Here is a 17897-nt window from a genome sequence, read left to right as displayed (position 1 = left end):
CATTTTGTTAAGGAGTAGTTAAAGTTGCAGGCTCATATCAATAGTCTGAGTGTATGTTACCGTTTGAGAACGGTGGTGTAAAAAAGTGTGCACATAACACACCTGTCTAAGATTAAAAATCCAGGAAATGCAGAATTAAAGTTGTGCTTGTATAAAAATGTGTAAAAATGGTTCAACGAACAAACAAACAAAAAAAGTCAACCAAAATGTGTTGGCATTTCACTAGCGTAATATTCATATACTGCTAACAATGACTGAAGATTGGAATCAATAAATGCAACATTTATAACGTCCATCTGGCATTGATCACCTTTCTTAGCAATGCTTAAACTGGTGCATCTGGATGATAAGCATATGTAATCCACTGCTCAGGGCATGTTATGTGTCCCTTTCATTTCAGTGCCTTATCCACAGAAGAAAGGAGTCTGCTACAGCTGCCAGCTAGGTGAATATAGCTCTGATTCAGGAAAGCACTGAAACGTGCAGTTTTAAGCATGAGTAGTCTCATTGACGGCAATGATTTAAGCATGTGCCTAAGTGTTTTTGGGAATTGGGGCCTTAGTCAAGAGGCTCATGCTTAAAAGTCTGCAGAGTGACTTCAATCATGCTTGCAGCCTTTCATTAAGGACAGCTGATTGGGAACAAAGATAGCCAGGTATGACTCTCCTTCAATGATCAAACGTAAGAAAAGAGTAAATCTGTGCAAGGTAGATAGTAATTTATATAGCCATTTAAATAATCTGTGCTTGACTACAGATTAGCAACCCAACAGTATGTTCCTTATCGCTGTTCTCATATCTTACATCTCATTTTTTTCATATAAAAACAAAAGGTTGGTAAAATGGGTCTAAAAAGTCTACAATAAAAGTGTTTCAAGCTGAAAAGCTCTGTGTTAAGCAAGGTTAGTAAGAGCTTTGTAATTTCTTTGTTATGATGCACTTTAGGTATTAGTGGGGTTCTACTTAGTTGCCAGAGACAGTGACTCTTCCAGAGAACGGTGGCTTTTTCAGTACTTTTCAGCTCTTCCACTCTGGAAATTTCTTAAGGAGATGGTGTCAGTGTAACTGTAGAGATGCAGTTGCAGTTACAGTTATGTGCATGCACTAGCCAGTTTGTTTACTGTGTCACCGTGATTGAGCGATTGCTAAAGCAGGGCTGCAATCTGAGCTCCTCTGGGAGCTGGATATAAAAGGAAATCATCCTTTCCCAGTTCCCACCTCCCCTGGATTTCCAGCTCTCTCTTCTCTTCACATGCCCTTCACTTCAGCCAACATGTTGTGCTGACAACTACAGCAGCAAGGTTCAAAACTAAAAACCCCAGTATAGCCTTTCAAGAGACAAAAAAAATAGAAGGGTGTGGGGGGAAGAGGATAACTGGGAACAAGTTTACTCTGCATAATTTTACTCTTCTCGCTTTGGTTCTGGCTTTTTCCTGGAAACAATATCCACTATGCAACAGCATTAAACCCTAGCAGAGTCACAAAGTATTTATCAAAAGTAAATATATATAATTTCTACTGCAAACAGCCTAGCTCAATATTTTTAGGGCAACAGAATAGCCTATTTTGTATACACCTATTGTATATATTATTTGCAAAGAGATTTCAGTCTATTAATTGAAATTATATTTAGACATCAATATATGAATTGCAATTAGAATTTAAATACACACAACCCATATTTATTAACTATAATTCTCCATGTGTGGAGGCACTTGCAAGAATTAGCTATTAGACACAAGACTAGAGACATCTCACTGTTTCCCTCACATTCAGACCCAGGCTCACCTGGTAACTAGTACATACACATCCCGTACTTAGACAGCAGTTAATTCACAAAATAACTGATCCTGGTGGAGAGAGGGTAGGGGTGAAACATACATAACATGAGTAACCTACCGCTGTAGACCCAGAGGATGTGGCTACAAAGACTTTGATCACCATTTTGACCGTTATAGAAGAGAACCACCAGAACAATCCTGTTATCTACAAGTCACCAGAGCCCTGAGAGTGAGCCTGACATGCAGCAGTTCCCAGGGCAGCCAGAATCCCTTCCCAAATGAATCTCCCCTCCACATCAATCTAACTAGTTTTAGCCTCTCCCACCCACTGGTATCCTGGGCTTCCCCAACTTCATTGGCTCTTTTAGGTATTTTGGGAGCCTAGAAGCTGGGAGAGGATTGGTTGGCAAAAGTATCTAAAGCAGAGGGACTTGCACCTGCCCCTAGCCTTTTCACTTTAGAATTGACCGGGTGACAGTCCATAAAAGGCAAGGGAGAGCAGTGCACCAATCAGACAGGGCAAGGAAAATGCTGGTGGGGAGGGGAAAGAGTGTTGGAAGAGTTTGCAAAGCTGCAGGACAAAGTTTAAAGGGATGTCAGCATTTTCATAATAATCCCCTGTATTCAAGAGCTCACACCCACTCTCTGACTAAAATAAGGAGCCTCAGTTTGAAGCTTATATGCAGCGTAACAGCCACAATCTCTACCTTTAAAAACAAAACAATTTGGAAACAACAATTCTGAGATCAGCCTGAACTAAAGCCACAGTTCCAAACACTCTGAGGCTTTGGGAAATTCAGATCAGGATCCAAACTTTATGGCTCTGTTTTCTCTTTGCAGTATATGTCAGGTCATTGTGGATTAATTTTGGGGTCGGTGAGATACGGGGAGGCATATGGATGACCCCATGCCTGAGACCCTAAAAAACAAGTATTTCTGTACTCTATGTGGCCAGTGAAGATCCCATGGCACTTTTTGCAAGAGTGGGGCCAGGTTTCCTTGTGAAAATATTCTCTTCTCTGAGTAGTACAGGGCACTGGTTTTCCATCTGACTGCTGCTTTCCCTCCCATAGACGGCTGCCTGTCAATGGTGCTGTATACACATATTGTTTAGCTTTTGGGGATCTTTCAGAATGAATGTTATTTTAGGAATGTGCAATATTATCACATAATTTTTTAATTGTAAGGGCCAAATTCACCACTGGTGTAGTAGGCTCAACTCCATTGATTTCAATGGAATTGAGACTCCTAATGCCAGAGGTGAACTAGGGCTCAAGAATTTAGGCCTCAGTTCTGCAAAACATTTTAAAATGTTTAACTTTAAGATTCAAGGCTTCAAGGCTCCAATCCTGCAAATTCTTAATACTGAACATAGTGCTAACTACGATTGACTCCAATAGAGTTATACTCATAGTAAGCAGTAACAATTGAATTTGGCAAATGACTTACTACCTATTAGGACCATTATATAATTTTAAAGATACATTGCTCTGTTGTGTGAAAAATTATTTCCATCTTTATGTAAATGGGATTGTGAAGAAATTTATTGAAAAAGACAACAGAATGGACACTTTACAAAGTTCACTATTTCTCGATCTCTGTCACCTGCTTCTCCAATAAGGAGACAAGAGGCAGTCTTGCAAGTAGTGAAGACAGGTAGTAAAAAACCTTCACTGACAGTTTTTCTAAAAAAAAAAGAAAAAGAAACTATGCCAAAAAAATGGTGCTTCATGCTAAAACTTGGCATACAAGCATTTACCCAGGAGACTTTTTTTACTAAATTCAACACAAATTATTTTAGCAGAGAGCAATTATATGAATTCAAAGAAACTTGGACTGTGTTTTTTGATAAATTTGGATAAAGAATTCTTAGATAGCTCAAATAATGCCAGACTTCCATTGCATAGGACCTCTCTGTTTTTTCCCTCCATCCTGCCCCACTCCCTCTCCCCTCTTTCCTTTTCTTGTCTATTTGTGTGTGTCTTTTTTTTTATTGTTACCCCCCCCCCATCCCCCGCCCACACCATGTTATGTCTTTGTAATATTGTCAAATTTTATATTGTCTGGTCGTGCAGCTCTGACAAGCTGTATAACGGAATAATTCTGTTGGATATCCTGCAAAATGTGCAATATCTGGTAATACATACAAGCTGTGAGTCAGTTACCTTTTTGTGGTTTTATGGTTTCTTTATGAAAATTAATAAAAAACAATCACAAAATAAAGATTTTAGCCAGTTTTGAACTATTATTTTTATTTATTGATTTGTATAGCATCTTTTACAGGTCTCAGAATGTTTTGCAGAATTACAAATGAAGGGTCTGATCCTGTAATCATTTTCTACAAGTCATAGTGCCAACTATCATGAATAGTCGTGCCATTAATAATTATTAAACACACCAGTATTTGCAGGATGGGGCCATTAAGCCATTTAGTACCTTGCAGGACTGTGACAAAAATGATGAACAGTGCATTACTCCTTTTTATTACCCAGCTATCAAAGAGCAAGATCCTGTAGCCACTCTATATCTGAAACTCCCATTGAACAGGATCTGGCCCAAATTTCTATTGATTTAAAATGTCATATGCAAGGTTTCTGTCGTGGAGCACGATTCTTTTTATTCCCAGGTTTGAAGAAAATTGTTTCAATGTTTAGAATTATATGAGTAAAATATTTATTTTTCATTAGGTTTTTTTTTATCCTAAAATGCTCAATTAATTTTATTTCAGCCCCTCCTTTCTCTGGAGCTTGAGAATAGGGCTGGGTGTGCTACCACCTCCCCTCTTTCTGGGGCTAACCTGTGAGGGAGGATTTTGCTGTGTGTGTTTCAAAGAGACGTTTCAGCTTCAGGGCCGGCTCCAGGCACCAGGCAACCAAGCTGGTGCTTGGGGCGGCACCTGGAGGGGGGCGGCGCGGCGCTCGGGCCGCCGGGGAGAGCGGGGCCACAGCCGGGCTCGCCGCCCTCCCCCCGGCGCTCTGGCCGCTCTCCCCCCGGCTGGCCGCCGGGGGGGGGGGGAGAGCCGAGCCCCAGCCGGGGCTCGCCGCCCTCTCGCCGCCCTGCCCCCGGCGCTCTGGCCGCAGGGGGGAGAGCCGAGCTCGCCGCCCTGCCCCCGCCGGGGCTCGCCGCCCTGCCCCCGGCGCTCTGGCGGGGGGGGGGAGCCGAGCCCCCGCCGGGGCTCGCCGCCCTCCCCTCCGGCGGCAGGCCGGGGGGGCGCGTCCCGCCGGGAAGGAGCCGCAGCCGCAAGCGGGAGGGAGAGGCGCGGGGCTCCCCGGCAGCAGCAGGGATTCGGCCCACGCCCCCGCGCTGCCCACTGGGCCCCTGCCCGCTCCGCCGGGACCCACCACGCTGCCCCACGGGCTGCAGGGCTGGAGCAGCCTCTGGGCTGCGCTCCCGGCCCCAGTGTGCAGCGGCCCGGGCAGAAGCCCTCTGGTGCGGGGGGAGAGCGGAGCCCCCGCCGGGGCTCGCCACCCTCGCCCCGGGGCTCCGGCCGCCCTCCCCCCGGCGGGAGAGCGGAGCCCCCGCCGGGGCTCGCCGCCCCCCAGGCTCCGCCCCCCCCCCCGCAGGGGGGGGGGCGGCAAAGAAGCCAGAGCCGGCCCTGGCAGTAGCACTGCTGGGACTGGTGTGTTTCTAAGGCATGAGACATTGCGGGTTATTACATGGATCTGATGGAGCGAGCAACAAGAGCGATCCCTGCTGCTGTTCACTGTAAAATAGATACGGGGTGGCCTCCCCCTTTCAGCCCCTGTGGGTGGATGGATATTGGGGGCTCCGGAAACTGCTGTAGGGGGCAGCAAGGCAAACACAGCAGAGCGCATTTATTTCCGAAAATTAATAAAGTTAGAAGTCGGGGAGGGGGAGAGGAGAGAGCGGGGGAGGGATCGAGCAGAAATAGGAAGGGGAAGGTGGCCGGAGCGACAACTTCCCCTTCCCCCCCACCCCCGCCTCCTCAGAACACTGAACTACAAGCCCCAGGATGCACAGCGCCAGAGTGCCCCGTTCCCATAGCGACAAAGAAATGAAAACAGCTTCTCCCGCTAGGACAGCGGAGAGAGCCAGGTAACGAGGGGATGAGAGCCTCGCCCTGTCTGTGCGGGGGCAGTGCGGGGAGGGAAGGGTGGGGGTCCTACCTGTGCGGGGGGGGGGGGAGGTGCAGAGGAGCTCCAGGGGCCCCTCAACCAGGTTGTCCTCCCAATCCTGGCAGCATCTCCATCCCTTGTAGGGCTTGTGGTGTCCCAGGTTCTAACTCCATCCCATTCCTGCCCCAAGCCCATTTGTTCTTCGGACGGAGGTGGCCTGGTGGTGCCCTGGGCCTTGGACTGGCTGATTGGGGGAACCACTGAACCATATAGTAACACTCTCCTCACCCAGGCTGTGCTTTCCTGTTCTTTCCTTTGACTGTCTTCAAACCATAATTCATCTGTCCCCGCCCTCTGAGTTTTTGCTTCTTCTGGGTGCCTGGGGCCAAATGATGGTTGAAACAGAGTTTGTAAACCGTGTTTGAATGTAGATCCTTGCCTAATACCTAGGCTAAAACATGATTTGTGATCCCTTATGGATCATTGCAGTGGCACAGAATCACTGGGGCAAAGTACTGCCCCTGCCACTCCTCCCAGAATATCCCATGCATTAGGGTATCCCCTGTGGGGAGAGAGGAGAGGTCCCTGCACAGGGGTGAATTCCCCTGACAGGTTTCATATGATGTTAAGAGGAGGCAGGGTGAACCCCACACAGGAAGCAGTCCTTTGAAGAATCACAATTTAAAAATGGCACTGCTGAGAGAATAACTTAATCTGTTGTGCTAGCTCCTAGTAGCTCCAAAAAGTAAAATGCAGTGAATAAGCAATTATACACTTTCTAATTTGCTGTCCCGATCTCATGTGAATAATAACTAGAAGTGTGTGAAATATTCAGAAACAAAAACCCTCAGGTATTTTCTATCTTGTTCTGAATATGAAAATTACCCTATTTTCTGAAAAACTCACCAAAATTCACAGTTCATTTTGCCTGAAAACAAGAGGGGGAAAGGACACATTTTCAAATGCAATTGAGCCTCTTTAGATATATGCCAAAAGCATATGAAAATGTACCTAAGTCAAGTACTCATAAATCTGGAAATGTCTTAGTTTGATGTTATTTTCTGAATAAAACAGAGTTTATTATTTCTTTTTATCCTCACTATTTAATATGAACTCCCTGACTGGTACACTAAATTGTGTCCCTCTTCTCAGACTCCTGAGAACATATGCCTATACTGTGTTAAGCTCTTAAATAACAAAGATTATGTATAATATTCTCTCTCTAGAATCTAAGGGTTTGTCTGCACAGCACAGTTAGCCCTGAGTTATAACTTGAGCGTTATCCCTAACTCAACTCCCATCCACACACAAAAATCTCTAGCTGGAAGTAAATGGTGTTTTAAGCTTGAGCTAGCTGGCCTGTCCAGGCATGTCTACACTGCATCTGGGAGTGAGCCTTCTAGCTCGGGTCCACAGACTCATGCTTGCGGAGCGTGTGCTAGCACTATGGAAATAGGTGTGTAGACATTGCTTTGACATTGTGGCTCAGTCTTGTTGCCGGCACAGAGTGCCCAAGGAAAGCAACAGCGGGGTTCGTTGCCCGGTGTGCATCGCGCCAATGAACACACCAGGGTGGAGAAGCAATCAAAATTTATTTGAGATCTCAAAGCGGTGCAAGGAGACTTGGCACATCTCAGATCAAGCACACCAACATAAGCAGTTTTTCTCTTTTTATACTTTACTTTAGCTAAGCTCTTCCCTTCCCCCCCCCCTTTCCCCCTTTCCTCCTCCCTTCTTCTATAGCAGTTACATTAAGCAGGTAAGTCATCTTGGCGGCTATAAGTCTAGCTCGTTAGTAACTTTTCTTTTGAACCGTTATCTTGTCCTTTTCCCTTTGATCTGTTATCTTGCCTTTCAGCCAGAAGCATGCAGGCCTTATTACTACCGCTTTATATCGGTTTGAGCGGTGTTGCAACTGATAACTGACTGTTACACATTCCATTCTCTGTTACTGGCTTGTTAGGTCGATTAAAGTTCAAACATGGAGGAGCTTTGGTTCATTTAGGCCTAGTGCAGGAAGGCTTAATCGACACTCGTGGTCTTCCACCCTCCCGAGTTACCTAGGGTTATGCCTAGTGACACCAACAGTCTGGAGCTCGAGCTCTCAAGCCCCCTGCCAGGCTTCAGAGGCCAAACTCCAGCCGAGCTACAGTGTCTACAAAGCTATTTTTAGAATGCTAGTGTGAGCCCTGCTAGCATGAGTGTGTGGACCCGAGCTAGAAGGCTCACTCCCAGATACAGTATAGGCATGCCCTGGGGAGTTGAAGCTCCAGTGCTTCTAATGCTTCAACTAGTAATGTAGTAGGGTTACAACAGGTCCAGTTACAACTCAGCAACAGCTAATCCAGTCACTCTATGCTGCTAAACAAATCACTCTGTAACTCCAATGCTGAGTTGGACACAATGGTGAAATGAGGACAGACAAATCGATGGATTTTAAATAGCAGGCCACAACTTTTATTACATTTTAAATACAGGGGCGGGGTGCTACCTGCCCATCACACATACTCTCCTGTACCAGCAATTTAATTGTTTCCAGTGTGGGGGTTACAGAGCTCCTACCATATAACCCATAACTCAGGGTAGGCTCCTTCACTGATGGCCCCATCAAGTTCCCCTACCCCTTGAGGCTGACGGGTGGCATTTGTTTTGAAGTGTGGTCACTCTTGAGCTAGGCTAGCTCCAGTGCATTAATCTGAATACTAACTTGAACTAGGGTGGCCAGGTGCCTGGTTTTCGAACAGAAAGTCTGATTGAAAAGGGGACCTGACAGTGTCCGGTCAGATCTACTGACTGGACACCCAAAGTCCGGTTACTGTGGGTGGGGGAGGCAGGGAGGCGCCGAGTCATCATCCACACCAGCCCCTATTTAGCTGGGGCTGCATCCTACGTGCATTGGGTGGCTGCAGCTCCCAGCCCCGGCTGCACAGGCAAGTACCTCCCGAGGGGAAGAGCAGCGAGCGACGGGGGGAAGGAGAAAGAAGAGCAAATGGGGGTGGGGCCTCAGGGGGAAGGGGTAGGGAAGGAGCAGGACCTCAGGGGAAGAGGCGGGCAGGGATGAAGCCTGAGGGGAAGGGGTGGGGCAGGGACCGGTCTTCATGGGGAAGGTGCGGGGCAGGGGTGAGGAAGGGGAGGTTCCGGCACTCCTGCTGGAGAGTCCATTTTTTAAATATTACAAAGTTGGCAACTCTAACTTGAACTAATTTTTGCAGTGAAGATGAGCCCTAAATTATTGCCTTATTTCAGCCCACACAATTGTCTGTTTCTATTAGACTTAAGGAGAAAATATACTTTTGAACAGGCAAATAAATATTATGTTTTTTCATGTTTATGTGTATAAACTGACAAACATTCCACTCCTGATAGGTCATGGAATCCATTTACGATGTCCTCTACTAGCAACACAATGATGGCCCTAGATGACTGTTTCCTCCGTATTATAGTGCCAGAAGATAGTAAATCAGAAAGCTACACAAGAAGCAGAGGCAGTAATGAATCTCCTAGGACCAGTAAGAGCACCAGAAGCAGCAGTAGTAGCAGAATTAATGATTATAGTAGGTGCAGTAGAGAATGTGAAAGTGAAAGTTCTCATGTTAACTATTCTGATGATTTTCTCACTGACTATTCTGAATCAGCTGGCAATAGCAATTATTTAGAACTGTCAGGAATCAAAGAGAAGAAACTACAGAAGAAGAAAAATAGGAAAAATGGTCAGCCAAAAGGTAAAAAGAAAATTGTTCTTGTTTCCCCACTAATAAATTAGATTTTTGACAATAGCCAAATAATATACATATGAAGATTGGTACTATCCCCGCTTCTTGACAGTTTTTGTCTTAATATGTCACATAAAATAAAAATAAGTTTTTGCTTTAGGTCTATTTCAGTCTCATTTGTCAGCCAATATAATATTGAAATAGCCATATTATACAAAATATATTCCTTCTGTGTAAACACTAACAATAAAGAAAATATCCCCCATCAAACCCACATTTTTACTTTCATGTCTAGAAATGGATTTCCTTAATTCTCACCATTCAAGTGCACAAAGTGACTGTAAAACTCAGGTGCCAACTCCCACCCCTTTCCAAGACCCTTGCAGGGTCTCAAAAACTTGTCCAGCCCGAGCCTGAACATCTACATTGCAATTTTATAGCCCCGCAGACCTAACCCTGCGATCCTGAGTCAGCTGACATGGGTCAGCCATGGGTCTTTTATTGCAATGTAGGTCTTTTTATTGTATGGGGCTGCATGGCCTTCTTCCATGCAGCCCCATACAACTGGAATTCCCAACTCCCATGACCTCATCCATCATGTCTCTACCTCCTTCTCCTTCAAGCCCCTCCTTTTGAGATACTTCTTCCAAAAGGCCTGTAAAACCTAGTCTTTTCCTCAAAGAATTGTTAATAAGACAGGCTGGAGAAAATAAATAAAACTAGACAACTCAATAGTCAAAAATCATGGAATTAACAAGACACCAGCTAACTTCACTGTGTAATCACTTGTTTGCATAATCCCATCCCCAACCTTCATCTGTAACATGATCCAGTGTCTGGAAGTTAAAGCTAGACAAATTCAGGTTGGAAATAAGGTGTATTTTTTAACAGTGAGGGTAATTAATCACTGGAACAATTTACGAAGGATTATGGTGGATTTTCCATCACTGGTAATTTTAAAATCAAGACCAGATATTTTTTTAAAAGCTATGCTCTAGGAATTATTTTGGGGAAAGTTCTGTGGCCCGTTACACAGGAGGTCAGACTAGAAGATCACAATGGTCCCTTCTGGCCTTAGAATCTATGAATCTATGATGTTTTCTACTTAGAGCCTGCTCTTGTAAATAGTTCATATCCAGAACTCCACTTGAATTCAATGGCAGGAGGGATAGCTCAGTGATTTGAGCATTAGCCTGCTTAAACCCAGGGTTGTGAGTTCAATCCTTGAGGGGACCATTGAGGGATTGGGGCAAAAATCTGTCTGGGGATTAGTCCTGCTTTGAGCAGGGGGTTGGACTAGATGACCTCTTGAGGTCCCTTCTAACCCTGATATTCTTGGAGGAAAAAAACAGGACCTGGCTCTTAGATTGCCAGCTCTTCAAGGCACAGACCCTGAATGCATATTTATCTTGAAAATGGCTAGGAGATTTTGAGTGCTATATAAATTATAATACTAATTCTCTAGCAATGCACTTCCTGGAATGCCTTAGAGCTGCTATGAAATTGAATGTATGCATAAAAGCAAGGAAAACAGTCAGACTTACAGTCCCAACCCTTTAAATTTTCAGTTATACTTCAGAAAGGGACATTGATGCTTAGTAGTGGTACCCTTAGAATTTCAGGCTGTCAAGAATATTTATAAAATATGGTATATATAATGGAAAACTGTATAAATATTCTAAATGCCTGATAATTTAAGCAACACTACATTTGTGCTTATAAGCTATTTTTGATTTAGTTCAAATCAAAAGATGGTTTGAAAGTGATACAGTTGTGTATAGAATTCCTAGATGCAGATTTTTTAGGGTGTGTACTATTACCATCACTTTGTTTTCTGAATTTTTGCAGTAAGTTATTGTTTTCTTCCTTCTTCATCATGAATTGAATTTTCCTAATCTAGGGCCTTATCCAACTCCACTGAAGTCATTGGGAGTCTTTCCATAGGGAATTGTATCAGGCCCATACAACCCAATCCTCTGACAAAGCACATATTGACTTCAATGAATTACTGAGACAAACTTTGTTTCAGGTGGCGCTGGGGAGACCGTTCTGTAAGCACATCCTACCAGCCTCAAAGAAAGCCTAATTTGTCTCAGAGAAAGCTGTTGCTGGAATATTAGCACTAAGGCTATCTAGAGTGAAGATGGTTCCTGGGGGAAGATAGTGATCAATAGAATGAGGAAGTGAGGGAACCTTTGGACCTCATATGGACCTGGCTTTAGTTGTGGCCAAATACTGCCAGGAAAAATCCATGCTATAGATGTATCAGCACAAAATATTTGAACAGTGAAATTTTAGTACAGATTTTGGACACTGTGCCATACATACTGCCTTTAAGTAGCTTAGGATAACTAGTTATGAGTAAAGATATGCACTGATTTTGCTTTCTGTACCATTAAATGATATGTAAGTCACTATTAGTTTGTTTTGGTCTGAATGCAGGAGGCAAGAGGTTGCCACCTAAGAAGATGCGATTCCAGAATATTTCATTTTTAAGTACTCAGAATAATATGATTTCCCAGAAAAAAGATGCTATGGCTCAACGTATATTATCTGCAAGACTTCACAAAATTAAAGAGCTGAAAAATGAACTGTCTGACCTCCAGCATAAACTAGAAGCATCAAACTTAGAAAACCAGCTTCTGAAACAGCTTCAGTATCGGCACTTGAAAGCAATAGGTAAATATGAAAATGCGGAGAATAACTTGCCTGATCTTATAGCAAAACATTATAGTGAGGTAAGATCTCTAAGGGGACTCCTTAGGAAGTCTCAGGAACAGGAACGAAACACATCCAGGAAGCTTAGAGAAGTTGAAGCAGAGCTGTTAAAGACTAAAGATGCCTTGCAAGTATTGCAGAAACTTTCAGAAGACACGAATCTTGCAGAGAGAGGGGAACTTACTCATAGATTATCAATCCTTACAGAAAAAATGGAAGCCAATGATAAGAGAATACAGGTAATATGGAGCATGTCCTTGTATTTTTAGAACTATAATAGGAAACATTTTTGTGAAAGAATAATGCAAGATTATTAATCAATGCATATAAAATGAATATTTATAGTGCAAGCTAACAATACAGAAATTCAGATCCATTTGTTTTAATCCAAAGCTTTCCAAAGTTTAGTGATATTATGAATGAATTACCCATAACTTTAATAAAATCTTGCAAAAATGTATCAGTTGATTAAATTTGGAAATAAAGATTAGTCAAACTGTTGCCCTATTACCTTTAAAAATATGACATACTACTGGAGAGCTGTCTCCAAGTCTCCCATTCACTCCTTAGTACAGGTGTAGTCAAACATATTGCAGCTGTTAACTAGTGAATTAAACATGAGTCGGGAATCCTAGTCTTAGCTCTACCACTGATTTGATATGTGACCTTGGGCAAAAGACTGAATTTATTCATCTGTAAAAAGGATGGACAGCATTTAAGGAGGGTGATGTGAGGCTTTATTAATGAATATATCTAAAGTACTTTGAAATTCTTGTATGAAATGTGCAGTATAAGTGCTAATATTATTATTTATTTCAAGGGTTTTTTTTGGCAGAGTTAATATTTAATTAATTTATATTGTGACTGCCATTGTGATATCTAAGGGTATTTGACCAAAACTAATAAAAACAACTGTTGCCAACATTTGAGTAGACAGCACCCTTGTTAGGATGCAATATTCTTCCAGAAGGAAATGGAGGGAGGAGAAGCACAAAGAAATAATAATATATAATGGAGATTCAGTAAAATGAGAATTGGGAGAGTAGCCATTGGGAAGAATACAAGAACAATTGCCTCATGAATTCATACCACTATTTCCCCCTTATTTCTGGGTGTGGCGATCCCCTAAAACCTACCTCAGAGCTAACACGATCCCATCTGCCCACCTTTGATGCCTCTCCCCCTCTGCACTACAGCGACCTGTCTCCAGTGGAGAGGGTTGTATATAGTTCTTTCTGAAGCTCATTAACACTACTCTTGTAGGAAGCTGCTAGAGAGCTATGGAGGATGTTCCTTCCTTACCCCCAAGGGTTGGGCATACTGCCTTTGCAGTGTTCCCAGGAACTTAGGAGTTGAAACACCAAGTATCACAATGCCAACTTTTAGGCACCTAGAAAATCACAGAAAAAACACTGTGATTCACAAAGCCTGAATTTGGTGCCTAGGCTCCTATACAATGAATGGGAGAGATAGGCAACTTAGAAAGCCAACACACTAGGCAGGGAGCCATCTAAGCTAGCCAATAGGAAATGCTGATGAGAGGAGTGTTTGCTGTGCCCCAATCTCTCTCTGAGATAGGCACCTAAATCTGGGCTTCAGGGAGGTGCCTAGGTCTGTTTAGTGATCCACAAATGGGAACCAGGCACCTAATGTCAGGTGACCTAGGCCCTTTGAAGGAATGAGTTGTGCGCCTGCCTCACACCACACAAAATGGCCACCAGAGGAGTAGGAGGACATGGTGGTGCCCACCATGTAACTTTAGCTCTGGGTTAGACCACTCACCTTGTGCTCTTAACTACTGAGCCGTGGGATATTCTGATATGGGGCTCCCTGAATCTCTCCTTTGAAGCTGTTCCACTGTGGATTAAATAATGAAAGAGTGAATGGACCTAGGGTCTCCTATTTGGGTGCCCTAACACACCACACACTGGAGCATTGGGTCAGAGAGAGAGAGAGAGAGTGAGAATGACTCTCAGTCACTGTTCCTTAGGGAACTGATTGGCAGGATCTCCTGGGAGGCTAATATGGGGGGAAAGGAGTCCAACAGAGCTGGTTGTATTTTAAAGAAGCTTTATTGAGGGCACAGGAACAAACCATCCCGATGTGCAGAAAGAATGGCAAATATGACAGGCAACCAGCTTGTCTTAACAGTGAAATCTTCGGTGAGCTTAAACTCAAAAAGGAAGCTTACAAGAAGTGGAAATTTGGACAGACGACTAGGGAGGAGTATAAAAATATTGCTAGAGCATGCAGGGGTGTAACCAGGAAGGTCAAGGCATGATTGGAGTTGCAGCTAGCAAGGGATGTGAAGGATAACAAGAAGGGTTTCTACAGGTATGTTAGCAACAAGAAGAAGGTCAGGGAAAGTGTGGGACCCTTACTGAATGGGGGAGACAACCCTAGTGACAGATAATGTGGAAAAAGCTGAAGTCCTCAATGCTTTTTTTGCCTTGGTCTTCACAGACAAGGTCAGCTCCCAGACTGCTGCAGTGGGAAACACAGTATGGGGAGGAGGTGAGCAGCCCTCAGTGGTGAAAGAACAGGTTAAGGACTATTTAGAAAAGCCGATATGCACAAGTCCATAGGTCCAGATCTAATGCATCCAAGGATGCTGAGGGAGTTGGCTGATGTGATTGCAGAGCCATTGGCCATTATCTTTGAAAATTCATGGCAATTGAGGGAGGTCCTGGACGATTGGAAAAAGGCAAATATAGTGCCCATATTTTAAAAAGGGAAGAAAGAGAACCTGGGGAACTACAGACTGGTCAGCCTCACTTCAGTCCCCGGAAAAATCATGGAGCAGGTCCTCAAGGAATCCATTTTGAAGCACTTGGAGGAGTTCAGAAGGTGATCAGGAACAGTCAACATGGATTCACCAAGGGCAAGTCATGCCTGACCAACCTGATTGCCTTCTATGATGAGATAACTGGCTCTGTGGATATGGGGAAAGTGGTGAATGTGATATATCTTGACTTTAGCAAAGCTTTTGATACAGTCTCCCACAGTATTCTTGCCAGCAAGTTAAAGAAGTATGGATTGGATGAATGGACTATAAGGTGAATAGAAAGCTGGCTAGATCGTCGGGCTCAACGGGTAGTGATCAATGGTTCGATGTCTAGTTGGCAGCCGGTATCAAGCGGAGTGCCCCAGGGGCCAGTTTTGTTCAACATCTTTATTAATGATCTGGATGATGGGATGGATTGCACCCTCAGCAAGTTTGCAGATGACACTAACCTGGGGGGAGAGGTAGATACGCTGGAGGGTAGGGATAGGGTCCAGAGTGACCTAGACAAATTGGAGGATTGGGCCAAAAGAAATCTGATGAGGTTCAACAAGGACAAGTGCAGAGTCCTACACTTAGGAAGGAAAAATCCCATGCACCGCTACAGGCTGGGGACCGACTGGCTAAGCAGCAGTTCTGCAGAAAAGGACCTGGGGATTACAGTGGATGAGAAGCTGGATATGAGTCAGCAGTGTGCCCTTGTTGCCAAGAAGGCCAACTGCATATTGGGCTGTATTAGTAGAAGCATTGCGAGCAGATCAAGGGAAGTGATTATTCCCCTCTATTCGGCACTGGTGAGGCCACACCTGGAGTATTGCATCCAGTTTTGGTCCCCCCCTTACAGAAGGGATGTGGACAACCTGGAGAGAGTCCAGCAGAGGGCAACAAAAATTATTAGGGTGCTGGGGCACATGACTTACTAGGAGAGGCTGAGGGAGTTGGGCTTATTTAGTCTGCAGAAGAGAAGAGTGAGGGGGGATTTGATAGCAGCCTTCAAATACCTGAAGGGGGGTTCCAAAGAGGATGGAGCTAGGCTGTTTTCAGTGGTGGCAGATGACAGAACAAGAAGCAATGGTCTCAAGTTGCAGTGCGGGAGGTCTAGGTTGGATATTAGGAAACACTATTTCACTAGGAGGGTGGTGAAGCACTGGACTGGGTTACCTAGGGAGGTGGTGGAATCTCCATCCTTAGAGGTTTTTAAGGCCTGGTTTGACAAAGCCCTGGCTGGGATGATTTAGTTGGTGTTGGTCCTGCTTTGAGCAGGGGATTGGACTAGATGACCTCCTGAGGTCTCTTCCAACCCTAATATTCTATGATTCTATGACTTTGTAGGCTGGTGGTTAGAGCACCCACAGGGGAGATCCCCAAGTCCAGTAGCCTCTCCTCCATTCACTCCATTATTTATCCACAAAGGAACAGCTTCAGCTTCAGATTGAGGGAGCCCCACATCAGAATATCCTGTAGTTCAGTGGTTAGAGAACCCTCCTGAGAAATAGGAGATTCCCCTGCTCAAGTCTGTTCTCACCCTCTGGCAGAGAGGGGGGAATTGAACCTGCATTTCCCACATCCCAGGTGAGTGTTCTAACCACTGGACTAAAAGTTATAAGGTGGGCACCACTCCTTCCTCTTCCAATTGGATTTTGAAGGGGTCCCAGTCTGGAAGGGAAGGCACCTACTGGATCAAGCCCCATATGCAATTTAGGCAGCCCAATGCCTATCTTCCCCCAGTTCATTAATCACTCTGGGCTTAGGTGGGAGGGAGCCATCTGGACTCCCAGAGTGGGGCAGTGGTGGGCATGTCCCAGAGTCTAAAACTTAGGTGCCTAGGGAACTTTTACAGTGGAAAGTTAAGCGCCGAGTGAGTTTAGGTACCTACAGGCAGGGCCGGCTTTAAGCCGATTCAGCTGATTCCCTGGAATGGGGCCCCGCACCTAAGAGGGCCCCGCAACGTCCGGGGCTGCTGGCGGAGCGGGGGAAAAAAAAAAAAAAAAAAAGCCGCGTCCTGCTTCTCCCCCCTCCCTCCAGCGCTTGCGCCGCCATACAGCTGATCAGCGCAAGCCTGGGAGGGAGGGGTGAGGAGGAGGAATGCGGCGTGCTTGGGGAAGAGGCGGGGCCAGGGTGGGGATTTGGGGAGGGATCCAATGGGGCAGTGAGGGGCGGGGCTGGGGCGGGGCCAGGGCGGGGATTTGGGGAGGGATCCAATGGGGAAGGGAGGGGGCGGAGTCAGGGCGCGAGACAATTCGCGTCCCGGCGTGGGGCCCTGCACCTGCTAAAGCCGGCCCTGCCTACAGGGTTAGGCAGCAGCCAAGCAGAAGTGCTGCCACACATGAGGATTTAGGGGCCTAACTCTGGAGTTTAGGTGCCTAAAGTGCCTCATGGATATCTTTACTTTTACTCCTTCCAACTTAGATGTAGATCATTCAAACTTGAATTCATAACAGTATCAAACACAAATATTTTAGTTAAAAAGTAATGGCTTACAGAACTGTTACAAAATAATGTCCCTGAGAGAGTGTAATAAAGGCATAGGATGAGAGAAAATAAAGAGGATTCCGTGCCTTTAATGTCTCATACGTCTTGACTCTCATTGTCTTTATGGGGAAAGCCTCCATCTCCGATTTTTAATAAAATCTCAGAACAGTGAAGTCTTCCATTTACCCTCCAGAAATTAATTTCTACTCTATCAGAAGAATAACTGAACTCAGCTGCCATTCTGAGTTTATTTGTAGAACCCCCACTGAGAGTCAGTAAAAAGTCTTGCTCATGGAGACTTTGCAGGATTGGGTGCTTAGTTTATAACTTTGATACCGACACAGTGCATTGCAATT

At 44.8% G+C, this 17897-nt stretch overlaps 2 protein-coding genes across 2 annotated transcripts in view; one reads left to right on the top strand and one right to left on the bottom strand.

The window, feature by feature from the left end:
• SH3BGR (SH3 domain binding glutamate rich protein) overlaps positions 1 to 1943 on the bottom strand; it is a 53165-nt gene extending 51222 nt beyond the window's left edge. The window contains exon 1 of the mRNA XM_065406828.1: positions 1881 to 1943. Within this exon, the coding sequence (XP_065262900.1) occupies positions 1881 to 1943 (63 nt within the window). The remainder of the gene's footprint in view (positions 1 to 1880) is intronic.
• Positions 1944 to 12055: 10112 nt separating this feature from the next.
• Positions 12056 to 17897, top strand: part of LCA5L (lebercilin LCA5 like) — a 28267-nt gene continuing 22425 nt past the window's right edge. The window contains exon 1 of the mRNA XM_065422283.1: positions 12056 to 12526. Coding sequence (XP_065278355.1) covers positions 12080 to 12526 — 447 coding nt within the window. The 5' untranslated portion in view covers positions 12056 to 12079. The remainder of the gene's footprint in view (positions 12527 to 17897) is intronic.

This window comes from Emys orbicularis, chromosome 1, assembly GCF_028017835.1.
Source record: "Emys orbicularis isolate rEmyOrb1 chromosome 1, rEmyOrb1.hap1, whole genome shotgun sequence".
Taxonomy (NCBI): domain Eukaryota; kingdom Metazoa; phylum Chordata; order Testudines; family Emydidae; genus Emys; species Emys orbicularis.
The sequence above is the reverse complement of the archived record's forward strand: the minus strand, read 5'-3'. Positions and strand labels throughout refer to the sequence as shown.